A 25,610-nucleotide genomic window follows, 5' to 3' on the forward strand; every position below is an offset into this window, starting at 1 on the left:
TTCACACCGGACGCGGTGCACATTTTGGCGGCGGCGCGATTACATGTAAAGACAATGCAACGACGCGGTTGATGCGAATGACGCCTTCGCGCGGTAGCCAATCAGCGGTGAGGATCTCAGCCTGCCGTCACTGACTGACGTTAAATCAGAAAACCAACACAGCAGCCGTTAGCCGTTAGCTCTTAGCACACAGAGTGCACAGCTCCTCATATCTGTTGAGAAACTGGACCAAAGTTAAACATGAACAAAACGCAGACTGTCGGTGTCATGGTGAATACAGTCGCTGCTTTATGACGTTGTGAGTGTGGACGGAGCAGCTACAGGTTAGTTGAGCCTGATCGATCCGATCATTCAGAAAACACGCATTTTAAAAGGTTTTTCCGTCTGTCTGCAGACTCAAAGCATTAATTCATGTTTCTTACTAACCGGTCTTACTTTTCGGAGCGACAAGGAATGTCTCAAAGATACGTCAATCAAGTGGCACCTGCTAACGGGGAGGAGGATGAAAGGCGTATCTAAAAACTTTATTAAAAATAAAACATTATTATTCTTTTTTTTACTTTTCTTTTGTTACTTTTTAACGGTGCGCGATCTACCCGCACCACACTCGCGATCGACTGTTTGGTGACCACTCTTCTAGAGGCTTCCATGTTTCCTTCCATGATCATTTGTATATATTTTTTAATGATGATGTGAATAATGTTTGAACATTTTTTCTAATATTGCAATATCAGTCCAACTAGTTATTTTCAAAGTCATGCCGCCTTAATAGAGACACATTACAAACTCTTCTGAGTCTTAGACCAGTAGGATTTCTCCCTTGAGTCACTTGACCTGATAAACTCTTCTGTCACAGCGTTATTCAAACTCTCTTTAAAGTGCTTCACCCTCAGCGGTGAGGAGCTGTGGACCGTCACTACTCGTATATATCTTCATGCATAAAACATGTTTCAGCTTGATATTAAATCGTCTCCATCTCTTGCTTCAACTCTGTCAGAGAGCCTGAACCTTTCATATCAATATAAACGTTTTAAAATTGAGTGCAAAGGTAGAATAAGTTCCACTTAAATGGTCATAGAGAAAGCAAAAGTCAGCAGGACTGGCACTTTGAATGTTGAGAGCTCTATGGATCATATCCAGCGGTGGTGGCGAAGTCGATAGGGACTTGGCTTGGCAACTGGAAGGTCACCAGTTCAAGTCCCGGAAAGACCGTTCACCACACTACACTGCTCCCCGGGCGCCGTTCAAAATGGCAGCACACTGCTCCTAACACTAGGATGGGTCAAATGCAGAGAAACAATTTCCCCACGGGGATTAATAAAAGTCCGTCTCCATCTTAAAATAAACTTTTTCATTATTTAACAAATCAATAAGAGAACAGCTAGGCTTCTTAGATTTCACAGATGAGGCTTACAGTTTGAAGACAAGGAACCAAAAAGTGAAGAAATGTAAGTGTCATGATAACTTCTAATGTTCAGGGTTTAACTAGATGAGGTTCTGCATTAAACCTGTAGTTTGCTCAGCGGAATGATATCCGATAGTTGAATTGAAGGAGAAATAGTAAAGGACCAAATACTGACCCCTGTGGTACTCCAGAAGAAAAATGGGTATCGTAGGATTTACATAATCATTAAAAAAGATAATTTAAAATAGATGGAAATAAAAAAAGGTTTAACCAGTTCCAAGTATGGCTTCTTAACGTACTGTGCACTCAAACACAGGAGGCCATTGTCATGATATAAAGTAGCACAGAAAGAATAGCAGCATCTAAAAAGTCATAATGAGTTACGTCCAAATCCATTTACCTCGGATGAGAAAGTTTTACTTTAGAGTTTTCTTAACATTGTCGGAAATGCAGAAATCCTACCGGAGCGACTTTTGAATCCTGACGCTGTGATAAAGATATCAAATAAACAAAGTGACTGATTATGTAAATGAAGCTCAGACAGTTAAACAGGCCAAGCATTTATCATCAAATTGACTGCAGGGAAAATTAGTTCTGATATGGAGAAGAGATGCAGATTTATTGCATCACTAAAAGAAAGACAACAGTTATGCAAATATGCGAGTCACAAACTGTACTCATCCAGACTTTGTGAGAAAACGGTTAAAGCGTGGAAGATCCATTTGGTCCTGAAACCTCGACTGGAAACTTTTATCGAATGTCATTTTCCGCAGCCCGTATCAGATCTATAGCAGCCGAACTGATTTGATATCTTGATCACTTTATGCTCAATAAAACTCTGTGTGTGCAGATTAAGGGAACTCGCTCTGCCTCCAGCGACGCTGCACAATCCTTTTAACGCCGGCCCAATTTTTCCTTTCAAATTGCAAATGTCACAGACGAAGCGTGACGTGGGGGAGTTATGAAAGTCATCCGTCTGAGAGGGGGACTAAGCAGGAGAACCACCGGCATCACTAACAGCTGTTTGCTCTGAGTCAAGGTGACGGATCGGATTCATCAGGAGCATCTGGTTCTGATGATACGTTCCGATTGGTCGGATCGGACAGGTGAGACAGGAAGTGGAGAAAGGACCTCTTGCTGTGTGACTCGATATCTATTCTAATATCATGAATCGAGAATAAATGAAGTAACAATAAAATAAAAGATACGTAATTATTGTATATAAAAAAAATATATATATTAATATTTAATTCACAATTAACTTCAAGATCATGAACCGGAACAAAAATAAAACATGGTGTTCTGCTGTTCCCATCACCTCTGTGTTCCTGCTGTCTCATCACATGACCTCTGTGTTCCATCACATGACCTCTGTGTTCCTGTTGTCCCATCACATGACCTCTGTGTTCCATCACATGACCTCTGTGTTCCATCACATGACCTCTGTGTTCTGCTGTCCCATCACATGACCTCTGTGTTCCATCACATGACCTCTGTGTTCCTGTTGTCCCATCACATGACCTCTGTGTTCCATCACATGACCTCTGTGTTCCATCACATGACCTCTGTGTTCTGCTGTCCCATCACATGACCTCTGTGTTCCATCACATGACCTCTGTGTTCTGCTGTCCCATCACATGACCTCTGTGTTCCATCACATGACCTCTGTGTTCCATCACATGACCTCTGTGTTCTGCTGTCCCATCACATGACCTCTGTGTCCCTGCTGTCCCATCACATGACCTCTGTGTCCCTGCTGTCCCATCACATGACCTCTGTGTTCTGCTGTCCCATCACATGACCTCTGTGTTCCATCACATGACCTCTGTGTTCCATCACATGACCTCTGTGTTCTGCTGTCCCATCACATGACCTCTGTGTCCCTGCTGTCCCATCACATGACCTCTGTGTTCTGCTGTCCCATCACATGACCTCTGTGTCCCTGCTGTCCCATCACATGACCTCTGTGTTCCATCACATGACCTCTGTGTTCTGCTGTCCCATCACATGACCTCTGTGTCCCTGCTGTCCCATCACATGACCTCTGTGTTCCATCACATGACCTCTGTGTTCTGCTGTCCCATCACATGACCTCTGTGTCCCTGCTGTCCCATCACATGACCTCTGTGTTCCATCACATGACCTCTGTGTTCTGCTGTCCCATCACATGACCTCTGTGTTCCATCACATGACCTCTGTGTTCTGCTGTTCCATCACATGACCTCTGTGTCCCATCACATGACCTCTGTGTCCCATCACATGACCTCTGTGTTCTGCTGTTCCATCACATGACCTCTGTGTTCCATCACATGACCTCTGTGTTCCTGCTGTCCCATCACATGACCTCTGTGTTCTGCTGTCCCATCACATGACCTCTGTGTTCCGTCACATGACCTCTGTGTCCCATCACATGACCTCTGTGTTCCTGCTGTCCCATCACATGACCTCTGTGTTCCTGCTGTCCCATCACATGACCTCTGTGTTCTGCTGTTCCATCACATGACCTCTGTGTTCCATCACATGACCTCTGTGTTCTGCTGTCCCATCACATGACCTCTGTGTTCCATCACATGACCTCTGTGTTCCATCACATGACCTCTGTGTTCTGCTGTCCCATCACATGACCTCTGTGTTCCATCACATGACCTCTGTGTTCCTGCTGTCCCATCACATGACCTCTGTGTTCCATCACATGACCTCTGTGTTCCATCACATGACCTCTGTGTTCCTGCTGTCCCATCACATGACCTCTGTGTTCCATCACATGACCTCTGTGTTCCATCACATGACCTCTGCTGCTCACCTGAATATGTCCCGGTCTATTGGGTCCGTTGTGCTTCCGCTTTAGTCTCTTTGTGGCTCTTGCAATGTGAAGTACCTTTCTAATTGGCCCTGGTCTCAGAGTCGTGCTTACTTTTTTACTTTTTATTTTCTAAGATTTAACAAGTCACAAATGCCTTGAAAAAGAAGAAGTGGACGAAGGAGAAGAAAAAGAAAACACAGGTGCAGAACACATCGCGGAGAAAAAGATCCCTCAGTACAGAGCTACGGGACGACAACATAACAGTCTGCACAGAAGTCTTAAAGAGTGTCCTGTGAAGCTGAGCATCCTCCAGGAAAGAAGAAGTGAAGTCAACGGTCATGGATGCAGACATGTTTAAACCGCCATGCGGAATCAGAGTGTGTGTTCCTTTAAAAGACAAACTGCGAAACACTTGAAAGGTTTACACACTCCTCCTCAGCTCAGAGGCAATCCACGTGCATGCTACATCAGCAGCTTCCATGTGGAGACTGGTATCAGAGCAAACAGACACACACACACACACACACACACGCAGATACAGGCAACACACACACACAACACACACGTATACAGGCAACACACACACACACACCGTCAGAGGGATGTGTGCTCGGCCTCGGAACATGACTGTTCTCTGGAAGCTAAGCTCAGCTGTGGTGAGAGATATGTTCTGATGTCTTGGAGGCAGAAACAAGCCGTTTCGTTTACCTGATGAACGCCATTTGACTTGGCGCTGACGATGGCAGCAGCCCCAGTTCGTTGATAACTCCACAAGCTCAGAGACGGAAGCTTAACATGTGGAAAAGGAAAATTGATCAAATTGAAATGTTTCTGAAGTGATATGTATATGTTTAAGGCCGTGGTGTGTGGTCCTTACATCACAGCTCACGACAGGCCGTGGTGCTGCCCGGCGCGAAGCTGTTATAAAACGGCAATATGAAAGAAAAATGCTCTAATATAAATAGTTTTTATTAGTAAATTATGATGATATTATAAAATAAAATAGTCCCTCCGTTGCCTTCTGCACAAAACATAGTGCGAGGTGGTTGCTATGCAACAACACTAACAGCTAGCGAACATATTAGACAGAGAGCGTTGATCCATTATCTGGCTGTTTATTTACATTCATGTGTATGTTGCCGTTTGTTGTGCAGCCTCTGAGAACCTGTCCAGCATCAGCAGCATGCTCACGAGGTCACTTGGAGAGGTTGAGGTTGTTCTGGCTGTTGCTCGGCGTGGAGAGAATATTGCTCCACTTTCTCCGGTCCCGAGACTCGGCTCCCAGCGGCTCTGGAGAGAGCTTGCACCTGGGGCCACTAGCGCTCAATGTCTCTGCTTCAAGAACCAATCAGAAAGCTTTTGATGGAGCTACTCTCCAGCTGGTCTGCCTGCTCCTCAAGCAGCTCTGCATGTCCTCTAGGTGCTCTCTGGAGATCGGCACGGCTCAACCCACTCCTCCACAGTGAGCCCCCCCCCCCCCCCCCCGGAGGTCCAAGTTAACCCGACATGTTTCCATCTTGAGCTTTGTTAGTCAGTTTCGTAACGGAGGTAATGTAACGGTTGTTGTTTTCCTCAGACGCGGAGGGATACACGACTTGGGAAAAGTAACTAATTCTACCCGTGATATACGCTCATTATATCACGGCTAAGAACCAATCAGATTGCTTGATTTGACTTGTCCGTTTTATAACTCTATAGATATTTGATTTGATTTGATTTTATATACTTTATTAATCCCCGTGGGGAAATGGTTTCTCTGCATTCGACCCATCCTAGTGTTCGGAGCAGTGGGCAGCCATTTTGAACGGCGCCCGGGGAGCAGTGTGGGGAACGGTGCCTTGCTCAGGGACACCTCGGTAGCACTTGGTCTTGCCGGGACTTGAACTGGTGACCTTCCAGTTGCCAAGCCAAGTCCCTATCGACTTCACCACCACCGCCCCACATGATAACATGCTCCAGCTCAAGAAGACCGAGTAGATCATGAGCAGCTTAAAGTATATTCTTTTCAGAAAGACCGAAAACTAAATATTGTTGGTTTGGCCATCTTAGTGTCAGGCTCAGAAGAAATATGTTGTATTATTTATTATTTTATTTAGCCATTACATTTTGACAAACTGCACATCTTCTTGTTTTTCCTAAAGTGAAATGTCACCTTTTGTCTCCTTCGTCTTAATTACTGATTTTGAAGCGAACAATGAAAATGTCTGAAATGGAAAAGTGCAAATAATTTCAGTTATTTATTATTGAAAGCATCTTGTGAAGATATAAAGGCCAGGGTCTCCGATGAGAGGAAGTGGTTAGCAGTGAGGAATGGATGGGATGCTGTTGACCTCTGACCTGGGTTTGAGCCGCTGATCTCACACAGATTAACGGGGTTATTACTGAGGCTGGAGACGAGCAGTTTAATACCGAAGAGCCGCAGATATGATGTCGGAGGTCGCAGAGCGTGTGAGAAAGCGTCTGTGAACATGAAGGAATATATATCCTCTCTCCCCCCCCCCCGCTGCGGCGCAGAAATGTCACACACTTGAAGCACCGGACTCCAGCTGCTCTAAATTACAGGACACACACACACACACACACACACACACACACACACACACACACACACACACACTTCAGAGTTAAAGAGGACATCACACACAGTGCCCGGTGCCTTCAGGTCATCGATGCAACACATTGGATCATTTTCCACACAATGCCCCCGTGCTGATATGGATCTCTCCCCTCTGGTGGTTCACGTCTCTAAAGCAGTTGCACATCTGAACCGGACTTTAACTCGATTGGTGCTGCTTTTTAATTGATGTGTTGAATTTCTCTTGATAAGCCAATTATTCAGTTAGTCGTTAACGTAGAACACGCCCATCGCTTTCCCACGGCCCAAGCTAACTGCTGTATCAAAACCTCAATCATCATTATCCACTCGGCGATGTTCCCTAGATACCGTTTATCGAGCAGAGAAACGTCTTCAATACAAAATAATACTTACAGTATTTTCTAAAAAAGATTTGTTTTATTATTGTACACTTTAAATATTTATAATATGTTCAACCATATGTCACCTTGAGCTTTACAGGATGTACTGCAGTATGTTTTACTTTACAAAGACGCAACAATAAAGGGATTAGATGGGCAACCGGTAGATTCATTGTTCATCACGTCTCTGAGATGGTGGTGTGGGGCTACTATGGAGCTCTTCAAGGCAACAAAGCAGACATTGTGACTTGAACAAGGTCGTGGGACTTAGAAGCAGACTCCAACAGGTAGCCTGTGTAGATAAGGTCTGACAGTCACAGCAGAGTCATACTGTAAAGTTACGACTGTTCACACACATTGAAACCCTGGTGGTTTCTAAAACAGAAATGTTGAGTAATGAAACAAAGATACTCATTTCACTTGAGACTTCTCTTTCCATCCTAAAGGACACACTGTCAGACATTTAAAAAAGCAGTGAGGAACCTTATTAGCATGCATGGCGCTAGTTGCTGTCACCCTGACGGCAGAACATGTTCATGAAGAGTGTGAAGCTGTGGGTGATATTAAATCACAACCTTTCAGTCTGTGATCACACACACACACACACACACACACACACACACACACACACACACACACACACACACACACACACACCACACACACACACACACACACACACACACACACACACACACACACACACACACACACACACACACACACACACACACACACACACACACACACACACCACACACACACACACACACACACACACACACACACACACACACACACACACACACACACACACACACACACACACACACACACACACACACACACACACACACACACACACACACACACACACACACACACACACACATACACACACACACACACACACACACACACACACACACACACTAACGTGAAGCTCTAATGCCACAGGACAAGCTAACGTTAGCTTGTCCTGTGGCATTAGTGTGTTCGTGCGAAGCCAATATCTGTGTTACACCGGAAAGCTTATGTGAGTTTGTTCTGGCCATCTGTGAAGTACGTCAGTTTGTACCGTCAATGTTTGAAGCAAACCAAAGTTTCTGATAGTTTTTCTTGTTACTCCTTAAAGTGTGTATAGCTAGCCCATACAATATACAGCGATTGCAATAGTTTGTCCTTTAGGGGGGGGGAAGAGGGGAAGAGGGGACACATGTTGATGTAGAAGAGACATGAAGAAGAGGGGACACATGTTGATGTAGAAGAGACATGAAGAAGAGGGGACACATGTTGATGTAGAAGAGACATGGAGAAGAGGGGACACATGTTGATGTAGAAGAGACATAAAGAAGAGGGGACACATGTTGATGTAGAAGAGACATGGAGAAGAGGGGACACATGTTGATGAAGAAGAGGGGACACATGTTGATGAAGAAGAGGGGACACATGTTGATGTAGAAGAGACATGAAGAAGAGGGGACACATGTTGATGGAGAAGAGACATGAAGAAGAGGGTACACATGTTGATGTAGAAGAGGGGACACATGTTGATGAAGAAGAGGGACACATGTTGATGTAGAAGAGGGGACACATGTTGATGTAGAAGAGACATGAAGAAGAGGGGACACATGTTGATGTAGAAGAGACATGAAGAAGAGGGTACACATGTTGATGTAGAAGAGACATGAAGAAGAGGGGACACATGTTGATGTAGAAGAGACATGAAGAAGAGGGGACACATGTTGATGTAGACGAGACATGAAGAAGAGGGGACACATGTTGATGTAGAAGAGACATGGAGAAGAGGGGACACATGTTGATGTAGAAGAGACATGAAGAAGAGGGGACACATGTTGATGTAGAAGAGACATGGAGAAGAGGGGACACATGTTGATGTAGAAGAGACATAAAGAAGAGGGGACACATGTTGATGTAGAAGAGACATGAGAAGAGGGGACACATGTTGATGTAGAAGAGACATGAAGAAGAGGGGACACATGTTGATGAAGAAGAGGGGACACATGTTGATGAAGAAGAGGGGACACATGTTGATGTAGAAGAGACATGAAGAAGAGGGGACACATGTTGATGTAGAAGAGACGTGAAGAAGAGGGGACACGTGTTGATGTAGAAGAGACATGAAGAAGAGGGGGACACATGTTGATGTAGAAGAGACATGAAGAAGAGGGGGACACATGTTGATGTAGAAGAGACATGGAGAAGAGGGGACACATGTTGATGTAGAAGAGACATGAAGAAGAGGGGACACATGTTGATGTAGAAGAGACATGAAGAAGAGGGGACACATGTTGATGTAGAAGAGACATGAAGAAGAGGGGACACATGTTGATGTAGAAGAGACATGGAGAAGAGGGGACACATGTTGATGTAGAAGAGACATAAAGAAGAGGGGACACATGTTGATGTAGAAGAGACATGAAGAAGAGGGGACACATGTTGATGTAGAAGAGACATGAAGAAGAGGGGACACATGTTGATGGAGAAGAGACATGAAGAAGAGGGGACACATGTTGATGTAGAAGAGACATGGAGAAGAGGGGACACGTGCTGATGTAGAAGAGACATGAAGAAGAGGGGACACATGTTGATGTAGAAGAGACATGAAGAAGAGGGGACACATGTTGATGTAGAAGAGACATGAAGAAGAGGGGACACATGTTGATGTAGAAGAGACATGGAGAAGAGGGGACACATGTTGATGTAGAAGAGACATGAAGAAGAGGGGACACATGTTGATGTAGAAGAGACATGAAGAAGAGGGGACACATGTTGATGTAGAAGAGACATGAAGAAGAGGGGACACATGTTGATGTAGAAGAGACATGAAGAAGAGGGGACACATGTTGATGTAGAAGAGACATGAAGAAGAGGGGACACATGTTGATGTAGAAGAGACATGAAGAAGAGGATTTTGCATAATAGGTGACCTTTCATTTAAAGCTGGTCCCTCTGGCCTTATAGACCTACACACCCTTGCGTTCACTGGTGTGAAGGATGTCCACTTCAATAACCTTGTCTTGACCTTGGAACATGTTGCTAACAATATTAAAGTTTCCAGGCGTAACTCGGACTAGTGAACTTTGGTGAACTTGCACCAGACCGTGACGGTTGGCACGAATACAGGATCTGTTGGAGCCCTACCCCCCCACAAAACGGGTGATGTGTTGATTCAGGCTGTTACTTGTTAACTAAAGAAAGTGCCAATAAGGCCATAAGATTAGTGGGCTGGGTTCCTGATGCTTTACTCGTTGTATGCTTGGTGTTTGTGTTGACAGGTTCAGTAGTTCCACCATTAAAGCACTAAGCCTTCACTATAATTTTGGACAAAAAATAATCAAATCAGAACACAAGAGAAAGAATATTGGGCTTTCTTGCATCGTAAAACTACCTGAAATGATGTGCTACCCATATTTAACAAAGCCATTTGAGCCTGATCTCACGTGTTCCTGTTCTTCTGTCCTCCTTTCTCATATCTCAGAGAGTCTTCGATGGGTTTACCACCTCCACCCACAGTCTGTTAGCAGTAGTCTGTTAGCGGTCTGTTAGGAGCGGTCTGTTAGGAGCGGTCTGTTAGGAGTAGTCTGTTAGGAGTAGTCTGTTAGGAGTAGTCTGTTAGGAGTAGTCTGTTAGGAGTAGTCTGTTAGGAGTAGTCTGTTAGCAGTAGTCTGTTAGCAGTAGTCTGTTAGCGGTAGTCTGTTAGCAGTAGTCTGTTAGCGGTCTGTTAGCAGTAGTCTGTTAGCGGTCTGTTAGCAGTAGTCTGTTAGCGGTAGTCTGTTAGCGGTAGTCTGTTAGCAGTAGTCTGTTAGCGGTAGTCTGTTAGCAGTAGTCTGTTAGGAGCGGTCTGTTAGGAGCGGTCTGTTAGGAGTAGTCTGTTAGGAGTAGTCTGTTAGGAGTAGTCTGTTAGGAGTAGTCTGTTAGGAGTAGTCTGTTAGCAGTAGTCTGTTAGCAGTAGTCTGTTAGCGGTAGTCTGTTAGCAGTAGTCTGTTAGCGGTCTGTTAGCAGTAGTCTGTTAGCGGTAGTCTGTTAGCAGTAGTCTGTTAGCAGTAGTCTGTTAGCAGCGGTCTGTTAGCGGTTAGCGGTCTGTTAGGAGTAGTCTGTTAGCGGTCTGTTAGCGGTCTGTTAGGAGTAGTCTGTTAGCAGCGGTCTGTTAGCGGTCTGTTAGCGGTCTGTTAGGAGTAGTCTGTTAGCGGTCTGTTAGCGGTCTGTTAGGAGTAGTCTGTTAGCAGTAGTCTGTTAGCGGTCTGTTAGCAGTGGTCTGTTAGCTGCGGTCTCTTAGCTGCGGTCTGTTAGCTGCTGCCTGTTAGCGGTCTGTTAGCGGTCCGTTAGCGGTCCGTTAGCGGTCCGTTAGCGGTCCGTTAGCGGTCTGTTGGTCTCAAGGCTTCAGCAGCTTGTTGTGAACACAGCTTTTGTGTTTCAGATCTGAACCCCTTCGCCTCTCAGAGTCAAAAACACCCAGGCTGGTGAAAAGACGCTCATGGAACTAATGTTGCACTGAAATGAATTGCACCCGTGATGAGGAGAATCAGTGTGAGGGCTGTGAAATCCTGTCGCCTCCCCAGCTGTCTCACTTCCTGTTGGGGTGCCAGTTCACAGTGTCCTCCTCTGCTGATGATTCACCTCCACCTCCTCTCCTCCCTGTGTCGGCTAATAATGATGCGCTGCCTTTTCCCTGCAGCTCATAACAGTGTGATGGAGGGTGATGAAACAGTATAATAATATTAATAATACATTTTATTTCTATAGCGCTTTTCTTGAACCCAAATACGCTTTACATTTGGGAGGGAGGGGAGACAAACAAAACATAAACAAAGCCAAAAAGAAACAAAACAGAAAAGCAGTCAGGAGGAAGTTGGTTGAGGGGGGGGGGGCTTATGGATACAGAGTTGAAGAGGTGGGTTTTGAGGCGGGAACAGGGTGAGGGAGGGAGTTCCAGAGCTTCGGGGCTGCCACAGAGAAGTACACCATGTACCATCAAACTAAATGTGCATGTCATCGCCCCCTCATTTACTAAATACTGAATCCTGGTTAAAAAAATGGCCCAGAATATTTTTTTTTTTTACATTTCTGGTTTATTTCATATTTATATCTTCATCAGCAAATTCTAAACAAAGACCAAAACCAACCATGTGTTTGTCTGTGTTTTAAAACAATCCAACACCCTTAAAGGTAGGGTCGGTAAGAATGGAGAAAGCAGCTCGAGTGCGCTAGAATTTGAAAATACACAACCGAAAAAACGGACATGACCAATGAGGGCACGAGATGGAAGGCTGACAGGCAGGTAGGCCATCCAGTTACTTTAGCCGGGCCGGCTCAGGTGATTGGTCGTGCTTTTTACAGTGCCACGGCATTTTTTAAATGTATTTATTGTCAAAGCGTTTAATGTATTCATTGCCATCGGGATGTTAAGAGCATTCCATGGAATATAACAAGTGTTTCTGAAGTGAATTACCTACCCCACCTTTAAAAGACGCCTCTATTAAAGTATTCTTGGGCTGGATTGCATTACGTGACAGAAGTTGTAGTGTCATGGTTTGGCCACTATGACAATGCACTTCAATGCCCAGCGCACTTCCTGTGGACTTGAGTCGGTCTCGTTGATCTTTCTTTGTGTTGAGATGTTGGTTTTGTTGCTTTGTACGCGACATGAAGCAAATGGTCGCATATCCGGGCCCTTGCAGAAAGCGAAGTACAATGGCGCTCGATTGCACAGATAAACCAAGCTTTGAAACACAAACAAAACCTCTTAGTAAATACATGCAATGATGGTTTGCAGTTGTTGCTGATAAAAATATATTTCAACATATCGGAATTGTCAATATATTAAGGTAAATCTTAGCAACAATGCCACGAGTAGCTGCAATGGTACATCCAGAGTCATGCTGTTCTCGTTTGTATCTGCACTAAACTCGCTTTGTGTGTTTGCAATTAGTAAAACAAGTCAACTCTGTGTCTACCAGGAGTGATGCCGAGTTGTAGCGGGGCGAGAAGCAGAAATAGATCATCTGGTGTGTTTCTGAGTCCGACAGCCATCTTTCCTCATGTGCAACATCTTCCAGTAGTGTATGTGATGAATGGAAAACAGTGTGAATCCCTGGCGATGCTGTCCACACATAATAATATATGATCAGGGTGGTGAGTGCAGGAGCAACAGGGACATGTCCCAGGAGAGTGTTTTGTGTCTCGTGGGGACGATGATGTCCACTTAGGAGGACTTTGATCATCGGGCTGTCAGCGAGACAAACAATGGGAATTCACTGATATCCTCTCGTCTCACACTTTACTGGCAATTAAGGAGACGAGGCTGCAAGTGGCCGATAACATCTCAAAGCAGATGATAGGCGCCTCAGCAGGAGGGGCAGGGGGAGACGGAGATGAGGGGGGGTAGAGAAGAAATGGAATAAAAAGGAGTGAGGACATTCTCTGCAATCTGTGCTCACAGCTGTCTTCCCCAGCAGCGAGACGGAAGCTGGATGTGACGTGGGAGGATTTGTATCTGTGGAGGAGTGACGGTACCAGTTTCTAAAATACACACAAATAACCACAAGGAAAATGGAGGGATGCAGGAACAACCCTGAAACGAGGCTTTTCGCATTTCCTGTTCTTGAAGTCAATGGCTTTTAGAAGCCTGAGACAAGTGGTTCACACAAGCTGAAGAGATTTAAGAGAGGCCCTGTTCTGCTCCCTGGGGTGTCCCCTTTCCGTAGTTTGTTCTATAGGGTTTAGTGCATGTAAATGGTCTGTGAGGCTAAAATCCCTGTTCCTTTGTTTACTTACGGAACAGAATCACTATACTCACGCTTCTATTGGTAAGCGCTCCAACACATTGTACGTGATAGGCTAAGAGGCGGGACATCTCTAAGCAGTTGACCAATTACAACACAGCCGGCCAGATAAGACTGGGCTCCAATGAGTTATGATGGACAACGAGAATCAAACGCAACCGCTGACTGTTGGAATTCTCCTCAATGAGTAGTAAGGCTCAAGAAGCTTTCGGAAATGTGTGCTCATTCAGAGTTACGGCCCTCTGACGCCACGCTTTGCCGAACTGCATTGTGGCTGTCCCCCCCGCGGGAGAGAGAAAAAAAAAAAAAAAAGGAATTCCGTTGTTTTCTTTACTGGAACATGTTTAACAGTACAAACAACAAACAAGCATGTCATCACAACGACGTGGCCTTGAAGTGAAGTTGGTAATGGCCGGCTGTGCTGCGTCTTTCTCTGTAACCTCTTTGGCGTGCTTCGCACTCAAATGCGAACGCATTGTTGAGGTTGAGCTGTGATAGACCAACGTCTTTTCGCAGAGCTTGCATTTAACTTCCTTTGGACTTGTAAGTTCGAAGTAGTTCCACGAGGAGGAACTCTTTTTACCTGCCGCTTTGTTCATCTTTAGTCGCACGTGTGAGGGGGAGGGGGGGGGGGGGCGGGGTCGGGGTGTAGCTGCTGCAGCAGCAGTCTGCTCTGCACGCAGGCTTCCTCCAAGTTTACAGTAAAACAAACTGGTGGTGTGACCAATGACCATTTACAATTATTAATACTATTACTATTATTAGCATATATATATTTATATATATTTATGAAACTAAGCCAGAAAAAAAAAAAAAAACCATTACAAAAAAAACAAATATATAAATAAAATCGATTTTTAAAAATAATATTCGATTATGGAGACTGTAGCGAATATTCGAATAATCGCTGGCATCCCTAGTTCCGTCGCGTTGCTCGCTTCAAAAGTTGAGGAATGTTCAACTTTTGAAGTCAGCCAATCAAATCATATGCCAGTACAAGCTCTAGCCAATCAAACCGCGTGCTTGTGTGTCCGGGGCGGGAGATTCATGTGTTTGGTCGAGTTTCAGACACGCCCACCGGCGGAAAGCTTCAACGCACGGCGCCGTGTGGACGCTGCGTTAGTGTGATGAGTGGCTGTGTATTCCTTCAGAACACACAATGCAACAATGTTTTGTAATCATACAAAACACGTTTCACAATTAAATCCCATTGCTTTTGCGGAGGGAACATTTGCGATGCTTACTGCTGCCGGGATGATCTGACCCCTAAAGAGTGCATGGCGTTTCAGAAATGTCAGAGACTGAAGAGATGTGAACGGACACAGGGAGCAGAGGTGATGGAAATCAAAAAGCTTCGGTTTGAGGAAAGAGAAAGAAAAACTCCCTCTGAGAGAAAACAGCTGGTGGGATCGATGTTCTCATCCGTTTCAGGTGATGCTCGCGATTACTTGAATGACTTTGTGCCATCAGAGCTTAAAGACCACTCCGTCTCAGAGGGGTGGGGCAGGACTGAACATGGGCTGCTTGCAAACGAAGAGAACCAGGAGTGTTGATGCTTTAGTGTGGAGAGGATTAACGGGATATTCTGCGACGAATACATTTTTAACACGGGACTAATTTTCACAGTTCAGATTTTGTGTCCCAGAACCCAACGATTGACTTGCTGTGTATTGATATAAGTCCCCGACCAGACCTACGTATGGAGTGTGGACTGCTACTTGGAGAGGACCCAGTTCACCTCCTGGGCCCTGCTTGAGCAAGGCACCGGACACCCCTCTTCCCCCCTCACTCCCATTGCTCCCCGGGTGCTGTACAATAGCTGTGCTAGGCTCCTGGGGCTAGGCTCCTGGGGCTAGGCTCCTGGGGCTAGGCTCCTGGGGCTAGGCTCCTGGGGCTAGGCTCCTGGGGCTAGGATGGGTTAAAAGCAGAGAACACATTTCACGGTGTGTGCTCTGCATGTGAGACCATTAAAGAGGGGTTCATCCCTCCAATTCTATATGACTGACTGATTTTGGCTTATCACTAGTGTATCTGTGTCAGTGTGTGACTATAAGAAGAAGGTCATTGCAGATATGTTTTGAAAAGGAGACTTGCATGATCGGCAAAGGAAGGTTTGTAAATGAAGAATAAAGTTATAAAAACCGTAAGCTGCCTTTCTGTACCTTTGCTTTCTTTTACTCAATATATTAGATCTAATATATTATTATTCTTAATGATATTTATACATTTTCATTGATGTTCACCGTTTAAAATGAACATTAGCCTCCTTTAGCTTAGCGGTGGGGACGTGAAGTCATGTGACCGTGCTGTAGTTCCTTCATAGCCCAACATTAGCCACCTTTAGCTTAGCGGTGGTGACGGGAAGTCATGTGACCGTGCTGTAGTTCCTTCATAGCCCAACATTAGCCACTTTTAGCTTAGCGGTGGTGACGTGAAGTCATGTGACCGTGCTGTAGTTCCTTTATAGCCCAACATTAGCCGCCTTTAGCTTAGCGGTGGTGACGTGAAGTCATGTGACCTTGCTGTAGTTCCTTTATAGCCCAACATTAGCCGCCTTTAGCTTAGCGGTGGTGACGTGAAGTCATGTGACCTTGCTGTAGTTCCTTTATAGCCCAACATTAGCCGCCTTTAGCTTAGCGGTGGTGACGTGAAGTCATGTGACCGTGCTGTAGTTCCTTTATAGCCCAACATTAGCCGCCTTTAGCTTAGCGGTGGTGACGTGAAGTCATGTGACCGTGCTGTAGTTCCTTTATAGCCTAACATTAGCCGCCTTTAGCTTAGCGGTGGTGACGTGAAGTCATGTGACCGTGCACTAGTTCCTTTATAGCCTAACGTTAGCTTTGTGGACATGTGGAGATTATCCTGCCGAACAAAAAGTGTTAGAATCATAAACGTTTGTTGCCAGAGAGATTATTTTCAGCAATATTCTGAGATCCAATGGAGAAATCTCAATTGTCCTCCCAAGGAACCAGGGAGATGCCACCTTCAGGAACGGCCCACAAAGGCATGTCATCCCTGCACCGCTCTACAGAGTACAGATAACATGTCCTACCTCATAGTAGCTCCTCACAGCGTTGCAGAAAGCTTCATCCGCAACAATCTGAGTTTCCCCGTTGAGGAAGGCCAGGAAACGCTCCTTCACCGCCTGCAGCTGCTGCTTGTTCACCTGAGAGATGAGAGAGGGAGCAGGAGGAGAGGGAGAGGGTAATCATTAAAGTCTGACATCGTCATTACAAGAGCAGAGAAAAGTCTCATCATCAAACAAATGTCTTTCATTAGGAGACCAAGAGCAATGTGTCTGTGAAGGGAGACACAGCTCAGACTCCATTTGAGACTGATGGTGACTCTTAAGGGACCACAACAGAGAGTTAGCTCATTAGCGACACACCACCAGACGATTGGAAGACATAAGGTCATTTGTTTAACTACATTTTAGGCCGCTAATAGTTTGAAAGGTTTAAACGAACGTTATTGTTGCATAAAGGGTGCAGGGACTGTTTAGTGCTGGTGGAGACGCTTCTTTGTGCTTATGACGGGCTACAACATGTGAGGTCCTTAATAGCGTTGGTACAGGTCGTTATTGTGATGTTGGGGCTTTATGCAGCATTTTATTTTAATGCTATCGCAATTTTGTAAAGGATTTTTTACATGAGACCAATGTTTTAAACGATCATGATGTGGTTTTCTGCTTTAATGTTCAAAAAGCTCTTTATCGTTCTCATACCGCCTGAAACCAAAGCCCAGTCTGCTCTGATTGGTCAACCGCTTGGAGCTTTCTCTCTCTCCTTAGCCTATCAGGTACAATGTGTTGGAGAGCTAGCCAATAGAAGCGTGAGTGTTACACAGTGATGTCACTATGTTCTGCAAGTAAACAAAGGATTCCGATGGATGTGTTTCAGGCAGAACAGGAAAGGGAAACCACAGACCCCAGCGGGACCCCTCTTGGTACAGCAATTCATTCATAGTTTACTTTATGACATTTCACCAGTGGGTGAAAAACATTTGTTCCAACGATAACAACATTTCTCAGAGGAGCCGTTCTCCTCGGAGCAGTGCAGCCGTGCTTGGAAAACAAAATCATTCCCAAATGTCATCGGCATGGTTACTCTGCGCAGTGAACCCGAGACATCGTGCTCGATGAGGGTTTTAAGGTTGCATGAGCCTCACTGGAAGCTCGTAGCTGCGTCTGTGTGAAATTAAACCATTATTCTTCCTCTTGTTGTAACACTGCCAGCAACAGATGCATTCTGGGAGTCAAAGTGCCAGTTCCCGGCTCCACAAAGTGAGCAGAGACTGATCTCCTGCCGGCAGCTTCTTGTGTGGGCGTCCTTTCCTGGGTCTGAATGCAGCCGCTGTGCGCCGCCTTTAACCGCGGCAGAGGGCAGGCGGCTTGATGGACAGCAGCAGGTGGTGACCGTTTGCAAAGTACTTCCATCCAACAGGTTGAAAATGTGAATGGAGTTCATTAGAGCAGTGGTTCTCAAATGGGGGTACGCGGACCCCTAGGGGTACGTTGGAGTACTGCAGGGGGTACGTGAGATTTATTTTATGTTAATGTGAAAAAAATAAAAAAAGATAAATATACCAGTTTTAGGAAAAGTAACGCAGTTAGAGCAGCGTGGGTTTTATATGAATAGACTAGAGTTACACATATTTCAAAACATGAATTGTAATACCTGCAGTTAGCCTCCCTGTCAGAACGACAAAGGTCCTCAGTGAGGCACAAGCCATGTTTCACTACATTGTAAATACAACTTATTAAAAAGATCAGTTCAATGCAGCTAATGTCGTCTCAGTGTTATAGCATGATGTTAAAATGGGTTTGCCATGAATTTAGTGATGGATTCTAAACATTTGAAATATAGCCTTAAAGGTGGGGTAGGTACGTTTCAGAAACCGGCTCGAGATACACCTTTTGTTATATTCCATGGAATGCTCTTAACATCCCGATAGCAATGAATATCTGAAGTGCTTTGACAACAAATTCCATTAAAAAATGTCATCTGTAGAAGCCGTAATACTGTAAAAAGTACAACCTGCCTGTCAGCCTTCCATCGGGGCACAAACTTACCTCGTGCCCTCATTGGTCATGTGCGCATTCGTGTGTGTTGGAGGAGGGGCTCTGAGAGGAAGTGGCAGATTTTCTCCGGTTGTGTATTTTCAAATTCTAGCGATCTCGAGCCGGTTTCTCAAACTTACCTACCCCACCTTTAAGTGTTTCTCAGTTACTGTTGTTGTTTTAATGAATCAGACTGATGATGCAGCGCTGTACCTCTTTATATAGGAATGTTGTCCCTAACTAATCGTTTTTGCGCTGATCAGGGGGTACTTGGCTGAATTTTTTTTCCAAAGGGGGAACATTATAGAAAAAAGTTTGAGAATCACTGCATTAGAGAGTACAGATAAGAAAACTGCTGCTGGAGGCCGTGGTACGAGCACAAAGCAGCAGAAGCCACATATTCATGCTGAAAAACACACATCAGTCCTCACAGATTGGAGGTTCAGAGGCAGAGTCCGACTTGTTTGCAGATCTGATTTAATGAAAGAGCTCACTGGCAGCTGAGCAGAGAGGAGGGTGTAGGAAGACCAAGAGTACACGGTAAAGCACGGAATTCTATTTATAGTCTAACGTACAAAGAGAGTGGTGCAGGAATGATTCCAGCATATTAGCACTTCCTGTTCCCATGTCTGGTTTCCTGAAAGTGTTTTTGGTGATCAGCCTGACATGAGCTCTGTGGTTAACACAAGCTGAGGAGATTTTAACGATTTGTTCGACGACATAAAACACGTCAGTAAATACCCCACTGATGGATTTAAAAACAGCGGTTGCTAATGGGTGTCTAAATGAGACAACTAAACGTCATCACGCACACCGTTAGCTGCCTTTAGCTTAGCGGTGGTGAAGTCATGTGACCGTGCTGTAGTTCCTTTATAGCCCAACATTAGCCTCCTTTAGCTTAGCGGTGGTGACGTGAAGTCATGTGACCGTGCTGTAGTTCCTTTATAGCCCAACATTAGCTTCCTTTAGCTTAGCGGTGGTGACGTGAAGTCATGTGACCGTGCTGTAGTTCCTTTATAGCCCAACATTAGCCTCCTTTAGCTTAGCGGTGGTGACGTGAAGTCATGTGACCGTGCTGTAGTTCCTTTATAGCCCAACATTAGCCTCCTTTAGCTTAGCGGTGGTGACGTGAAGTCATGTGACCGTGCTGTAGTTCCTTTATAGCCCAACATTAGCCTCCTTTAGCTTAGCGGTGGTGACGTGAAGTCATGTGACCGTGCTGTAGTTCCTTTATAGCCCAACATTAGCCTCCTTTAGCTTAGCGGTGGTGACGTGAAGTCATGCGACCGTGCTGTAGTTCCTTTATAGCCCAACATTAGCCTCCTTTAGCTTAGCGGTGGTGACGTGAAGTCATGCGACCGTGCTGTAGTTCCTTTATAGCCCAACATTAGCCTCCTTTAGCTTAGCGGTGGTGACGTGAAGTCATGAGACCGTGCTGTAGTTCCTTTATAGCCCAACATTAGCCTCCTTTAGCTTAGCGGTGGTGACGTGAAGTCATGTGACCGTGCTGTAGTTCCTTTATAGCCCAACATTAGCCTCCTTTAGCTTAGCGGTGGTGACGTGAAGTCATGTGACCGTGCTGTCGTTCCTTTATAGCCCAACATTAGCCTCCTTTAGCTTAGCGGTGGTGACGTGAAGTCATGTGACCGTGCTGTAGTTCCTTTATAGCCCAACATTAGCCTCCTTTAGCTTAGCGGTGGTGACGTGAAGTCATGTGACCGTGCTGTAGTTCCTTTATAGCCCAACATTAGCCTCCTTTAGCTTAGCGGTAGTGACGTGAAGTCATGTGACCGTGCTGTAGTTCCTTTATAGCCCAACATTAGCCGCCTTTAGCTTAGATTAGTCTAGTGCAGGGCTCTCCAACACTTCGATAATCGAGCGGCGAGCTACTGAAAAGCTGCCCGCGAGCTACCGGCGCCGCTCGATTATCGATTATAGCGTAGTAAGGTTGCTTCTTGATTTTTCGGCCGCGGCTGGACAATAAGGTTTTTTTATTTTAGAATTTTTTCTGTCACAAGAATATCAAATTGGTCGGTGCCGCAGAGATCAAGGAACAGACGTGCCAGCGGCACAGCGACACCACACACGGAGCAGTCTGCTTTCTCCAGCAGCAGCACCAGTCAGAACCAATGGCAGAATGACCCGCTCTGAATCAGGCCGTGTCGCTGCGGCTCAGAGACACAGGGAGGGATTTGTGTTTTTTGAAAAACACTCGTTATCGTCATGTCAGGTTTTTGGTGGATTTAATCAAGTCTTGGATTGCAGAGTATGAATGTCCTCTTGCTATTTTCAGTTGATAAATACTTGTGTAAAGTTTGTGAAGGCAGGAGGAAAGCTTCCGCGATCACTGTCTCCTCTCCGTTCCTCCAAGCCCCGCCCCTAATGGCTGACAGTGACCCGATAGAAACTTTATTATTCACTTATCACTGATTGAGATGATGAAGCTAACTTAGTCTCATACATTCATGGGATTTATGTAACAGTAAGACAGAGAATGCAGTATTTTTGTTTTTATAATGCTGTTGTAAATACTCCTGTTGTCTGCTGTGTTCAGACTCAAGTCCTGTGTGTGATGCCTCATTCAGGACCTTCAGTGTCCTTTTTTAACAGAAGAACGTGGAAGCTGCAGCTAGACTGCAGAAGCATTAGCTTTTTGTTTTTGAGGATGGAACAACTTCACACACAGAGGCTAGACCTATACAATTAATTTATTATGGTTTATAATTTAATGTCAAGACGAAGAAGAAAAAGAAGAAGATGGCTGAACTGTTCAGTGTCAATCCTGTGGAGATAATAATAAAGCACGGAAATAATAATAAGCACTCAAAAATGTCAGCTCATGCTAAAAAAAGAAAGGTAGATGTAAATGTAGGGTTTTCAACAACAATTGGACTGCTAAGTATGTATTGACTGAAGTCGGAGGTAGAGCCGTGTGTTCAGTTTGAAGACACTTCATCAGGGCACGGGCATTGAATCACAGACAGTGTGCTGCACTTTTGGAGGAGCATGAGACTGAGCATCGTGACATCGACACCACACAGCTGTCGGGCGGCTCAGCCGGGGCAAAGTGCTGAAAAGGGTTTGGACCTGAAAGCAGAGAAGAAAGGCAAAGACTTCCCAGAGCTCTCAGGTGAGGGCTGGACGGCAGAGGCTGCATGTGCTGTTGGTGTGATGTGACTGCACTGATGAATGAACTGAACACCAGCTGCAGGGCAGGGCCTCTTTGTTCACGACATGCAGGGCCTCTTTGTTCACGACATGCACAGCCTGGGGAAGGCTTTCATGAGAAGGATGCAGCTTCTTTCAAGCCAACTGGAGAGCAACACTCACTCACATGCAGACCCTGAAAGAAGTCACCATCAGCTACATCAGGTACTCATCATGTTGGGAGCGTTGCATGGTGAGTTCAAGGCGATTTGAAGATCTCCGAATAGTCGAGGATGAAAGCTCGTGATTCCTCTCCCTTTACCTGCAGTGGAAAAAGCACCCCGCGACGTTCAGCTGGAACGCATCGACCTGCAGTCTGATGCTGGCAGAGCGCTGTAAGTCCTCTGCTGGATTCCTACTCTTCTCTCGAGGAGGAGAACTTTCCAAACATGAGGAGACGTGCTCAGCTGGTTCTCTTTGGCTCTGCCTTCACATGTGAACAGACATGTTCACATGTGAAGTTTATGAAATCCAGGTACAGATCCTCCCTCACTGATGATCATCTGTCAGCTGTGCTTCGCATCTCCACCTCAGACATTCATTACATTACATGTCACTTGTTAGACGCTTTTATCCAAAGCGACTCACATACTCAACACTGTGGGCAATCCCCACACGAGCACTTTGGGTGAAGTGTCTCAGGGACACAACGACATGCTGACTGCAGCGGGGTTTGAACCTGTGACCCCCTGATCTGAACACCTACGGACAACCCACTACGCCACACGCCTCCCCATTCAGCCTGACTTCGATGCACTCGTTAAAGCCCAGCAGAGACTTCTCTCACTGAACAAGAAAAGAAAAGAGAACTTAAAAACACCAGATGAGGTGCTGAGACTGCACATGTCGGCAAGTAAAGGAACTAGCAGTGAACTGGGACACTTTCTTTGGACGCCTTTTTCTCAAAATCACAGTTCAGTGATGTTCAATATGATGCATTGCTGAATGTTTGGAGCACAAAGACAATGTTGTGATGTCTTAAGAATGCTAAGAACCTTTACACAACAGTATGTGAAACTCAAAATGTGTTTGAGTGAATGCGACTGAAAATGTTCCTACTATGAGTCAGAAATGGTGAAAAACGTTCACATGTTGTTTACCATTGTTCTGGGAAATGTGATAAATACATGTAATAAATTACATGTTTTGTAAACCTCACTCTTTCATTGCTCAACTGCAACACACTCTTACCAGCTTGTCAAAACAATGCCATTTACGGCTTTTTATAAAGAAATACGATTAATATTGTGCAGAATTGAGTTCAGGCTTTTGCCCCGGCCCTCCACAATATGTGTTGTTCCTCATGTAGCCCCATGGAAAACAGAACTGCCCACCCCTGCCGTAGAGGATGCTTTTACAGTCGTGCAGTCGTGGAGTGATGAATGCATGCATCAGGGTTTCAGCAGCAGAGGAGAGAGAGATGGGCGCAGACGGGCAAGGCTTTTTGTTAAATAAATGTTTTTTATTTGACCGTAAGTGCATCCGACGCTCGTCAGGTGGTGATGAAGGACATGTGTGTGAACTCTCAGTGAAGTGCTCACTATGTGGGCCGTAATAATATGTGAGACATTGTGGTTTTCTTGGACCTTGAAGTGAAGTTAAGATGTGTGATAAGCTTTAGGTATTGATTTCACACGTGTACAAAAGTATAGCTTCATTCAACTGATGAGATGTGTGAATACATGTAAGCGATGTGATGCAAGTCGCTCTCAGGTGGAGAAAGGTCGGAGACCCTGGCCTCGTGGAGGACAACTATCTCCTGAGCCACAGCCCATTTCTGTTGTGTCAGCATTCAAATGGAAGCACGTCCAACATGCTGAATCCTTCATTCACCAACTTAGAGGTAAACGTATGCAGTCTCATGTTCCTCAGAAGGAGCATGCTCAATTAGCTCGAAGAAAATGGAGAAAAGACAGCCACAAAAACAGCTGTGTGTACTTCCGTTGACCTTTGCCAAACACAACTTCTGAAAGCGTCCAAACAGGTCACACAATCAATGACATGTTTGTTTTCAAAATGTCACCGCAACTGCTTGTAGTCAAAATGAAGCGCAACACATACTAGGAAGATATTCCACAAGTATGCAAGTATGCATGGACAAAGACAGATGTGGAGCTCAATCCAATTACACATGTGCCGGTGGAAAAAGTTAAAAAGGGAGAATTATCTAATTAATGCATCGTGTAAAATATATAAAACCGCTATATATGATACTAATGTGCAACTCTGTCCGTAACGACAGGCAGAAACAAACGAGTACTTTAGGGACCGCATGTCGTGAACCATCTCCAGATGCGATATTTCAGACGGTGAAGCTCTTCCAAAAGCTTATTTGTATTTTGATTACAGTTTCATCCATCTTTTCAGAGCGGGCGCCCAAGTGCATCATGGGCTTTATCCCCTGAATAGAAATACTTTGCAAGTACAAGAAGACTTCCTTTCCTGGAGCCCTTTTAGCCGACTGTTCAGAGCCTCTCCTTCCTTCAGGTGACGGCGGCAGTGATGGCCTCTCACCAGGAGAAGCTGTGACAAGCTGCCGTCAGGTTTCAGCCGAGTGTCTGTCCGCGCCTCCCCGTCTACTCGCCTTCATCTGGTGAATGGATTCATCCCAGGGGGTTTCTAAGCACGACGAGGTGGAAGGTGGACGTGGAACTTGCCCTTTAGGGATGTGGCAAAGTGCCGCTGCTGGAGAGCCGGGTAAAACCACTCGGAGGTCAGAGGTCAACCTGTTCAGGGAGCGTCGACTCTCAGGGACGCTCTCCGTCAGAAAGGCTGTCTTTTTCTCCAGACACTAAAAGCTCTCGTCTTTAGGACACACCACAACACCTCTCTCTGTTTAGTGCCAATCCATGTGTTCATACATCGGGCGAGGTGCCGTGTGTCATCAGCGTCACGTCCCGACTGACATTGATTTTGCAACACCAGAACTACTCCCACATTTTGGGTGAAATCCTAAGGCCATGTGGAGGGGTGCAGGATGAGTTCTACACGCGTTAATGACTCCGCATTAGAGATGTCCCGATCCGATCACGTGATCGGGGATCGGAGCCGATCACGTGATTTTCAAAAAATCGGGGATCGGGATTTTTTTTTTTTTATAAAATGTTTTTTTTATATTTAATGTTACAAAACAAAAATGACCATGTTCACATCTTAAAGTCATCCTGAGTTCTTAGTTTTGATTTGAAATGACACAACATCATGTATGTGTTGCTTCCTTTGGGCTTGTTTTCAGACCTGGTTGCTTATTCCTCTCAAAGCAGCAGAGTGGGCGCAGTGTCTACTAGTAGCAGTACGCTAACGAGAGGCTACGTTCAGCTGGTGACTCGGGAGTCGGGACAGAGAAAATGTCAG

The 25,610-nt window shown here is 45.3% G+C and overlaps 1 protein-coding gene across 1 annotated transcript in view; it reads right to left on the reverse strand.

Moving 5' to 3' along the window:
- LOC117447927 (calcium-dependent secretion activator 2-like) overlaps nt 1–25,610 on the reverse strand; it is a 171,362-nt gene that overhangs the window by 97,918 nt on the left and 47,834 nt on the right. Inside the window, exon 2 of the mRNA XM_034084944.2 lies at nt 17,043–17,156. Coding sequence (XP_033940835.1) covers nt 17,043–17,156 — 114 coding nt within the window. The remainder of the gene's footprint in view (nt 1–17,042; nt 17,157–25,610) is intronic.

The sequence above is a fragment of the Pseudochaenichthys georgianus genome, chromosome 6 (genome assembly GCF_902827115.2).
Source record: "Pseudochaenichthys georgianus chromosome 6, fPseGeo1.2, whole genome shotgun sequence".
Classification (NCBI taxonomy): Eukaryota; Metazoa; Chordata; class Actinopteri; order Perciformes; family Channichthyidae; genus Pseudochaenichthys; species Pseudochaenichthys georgianus.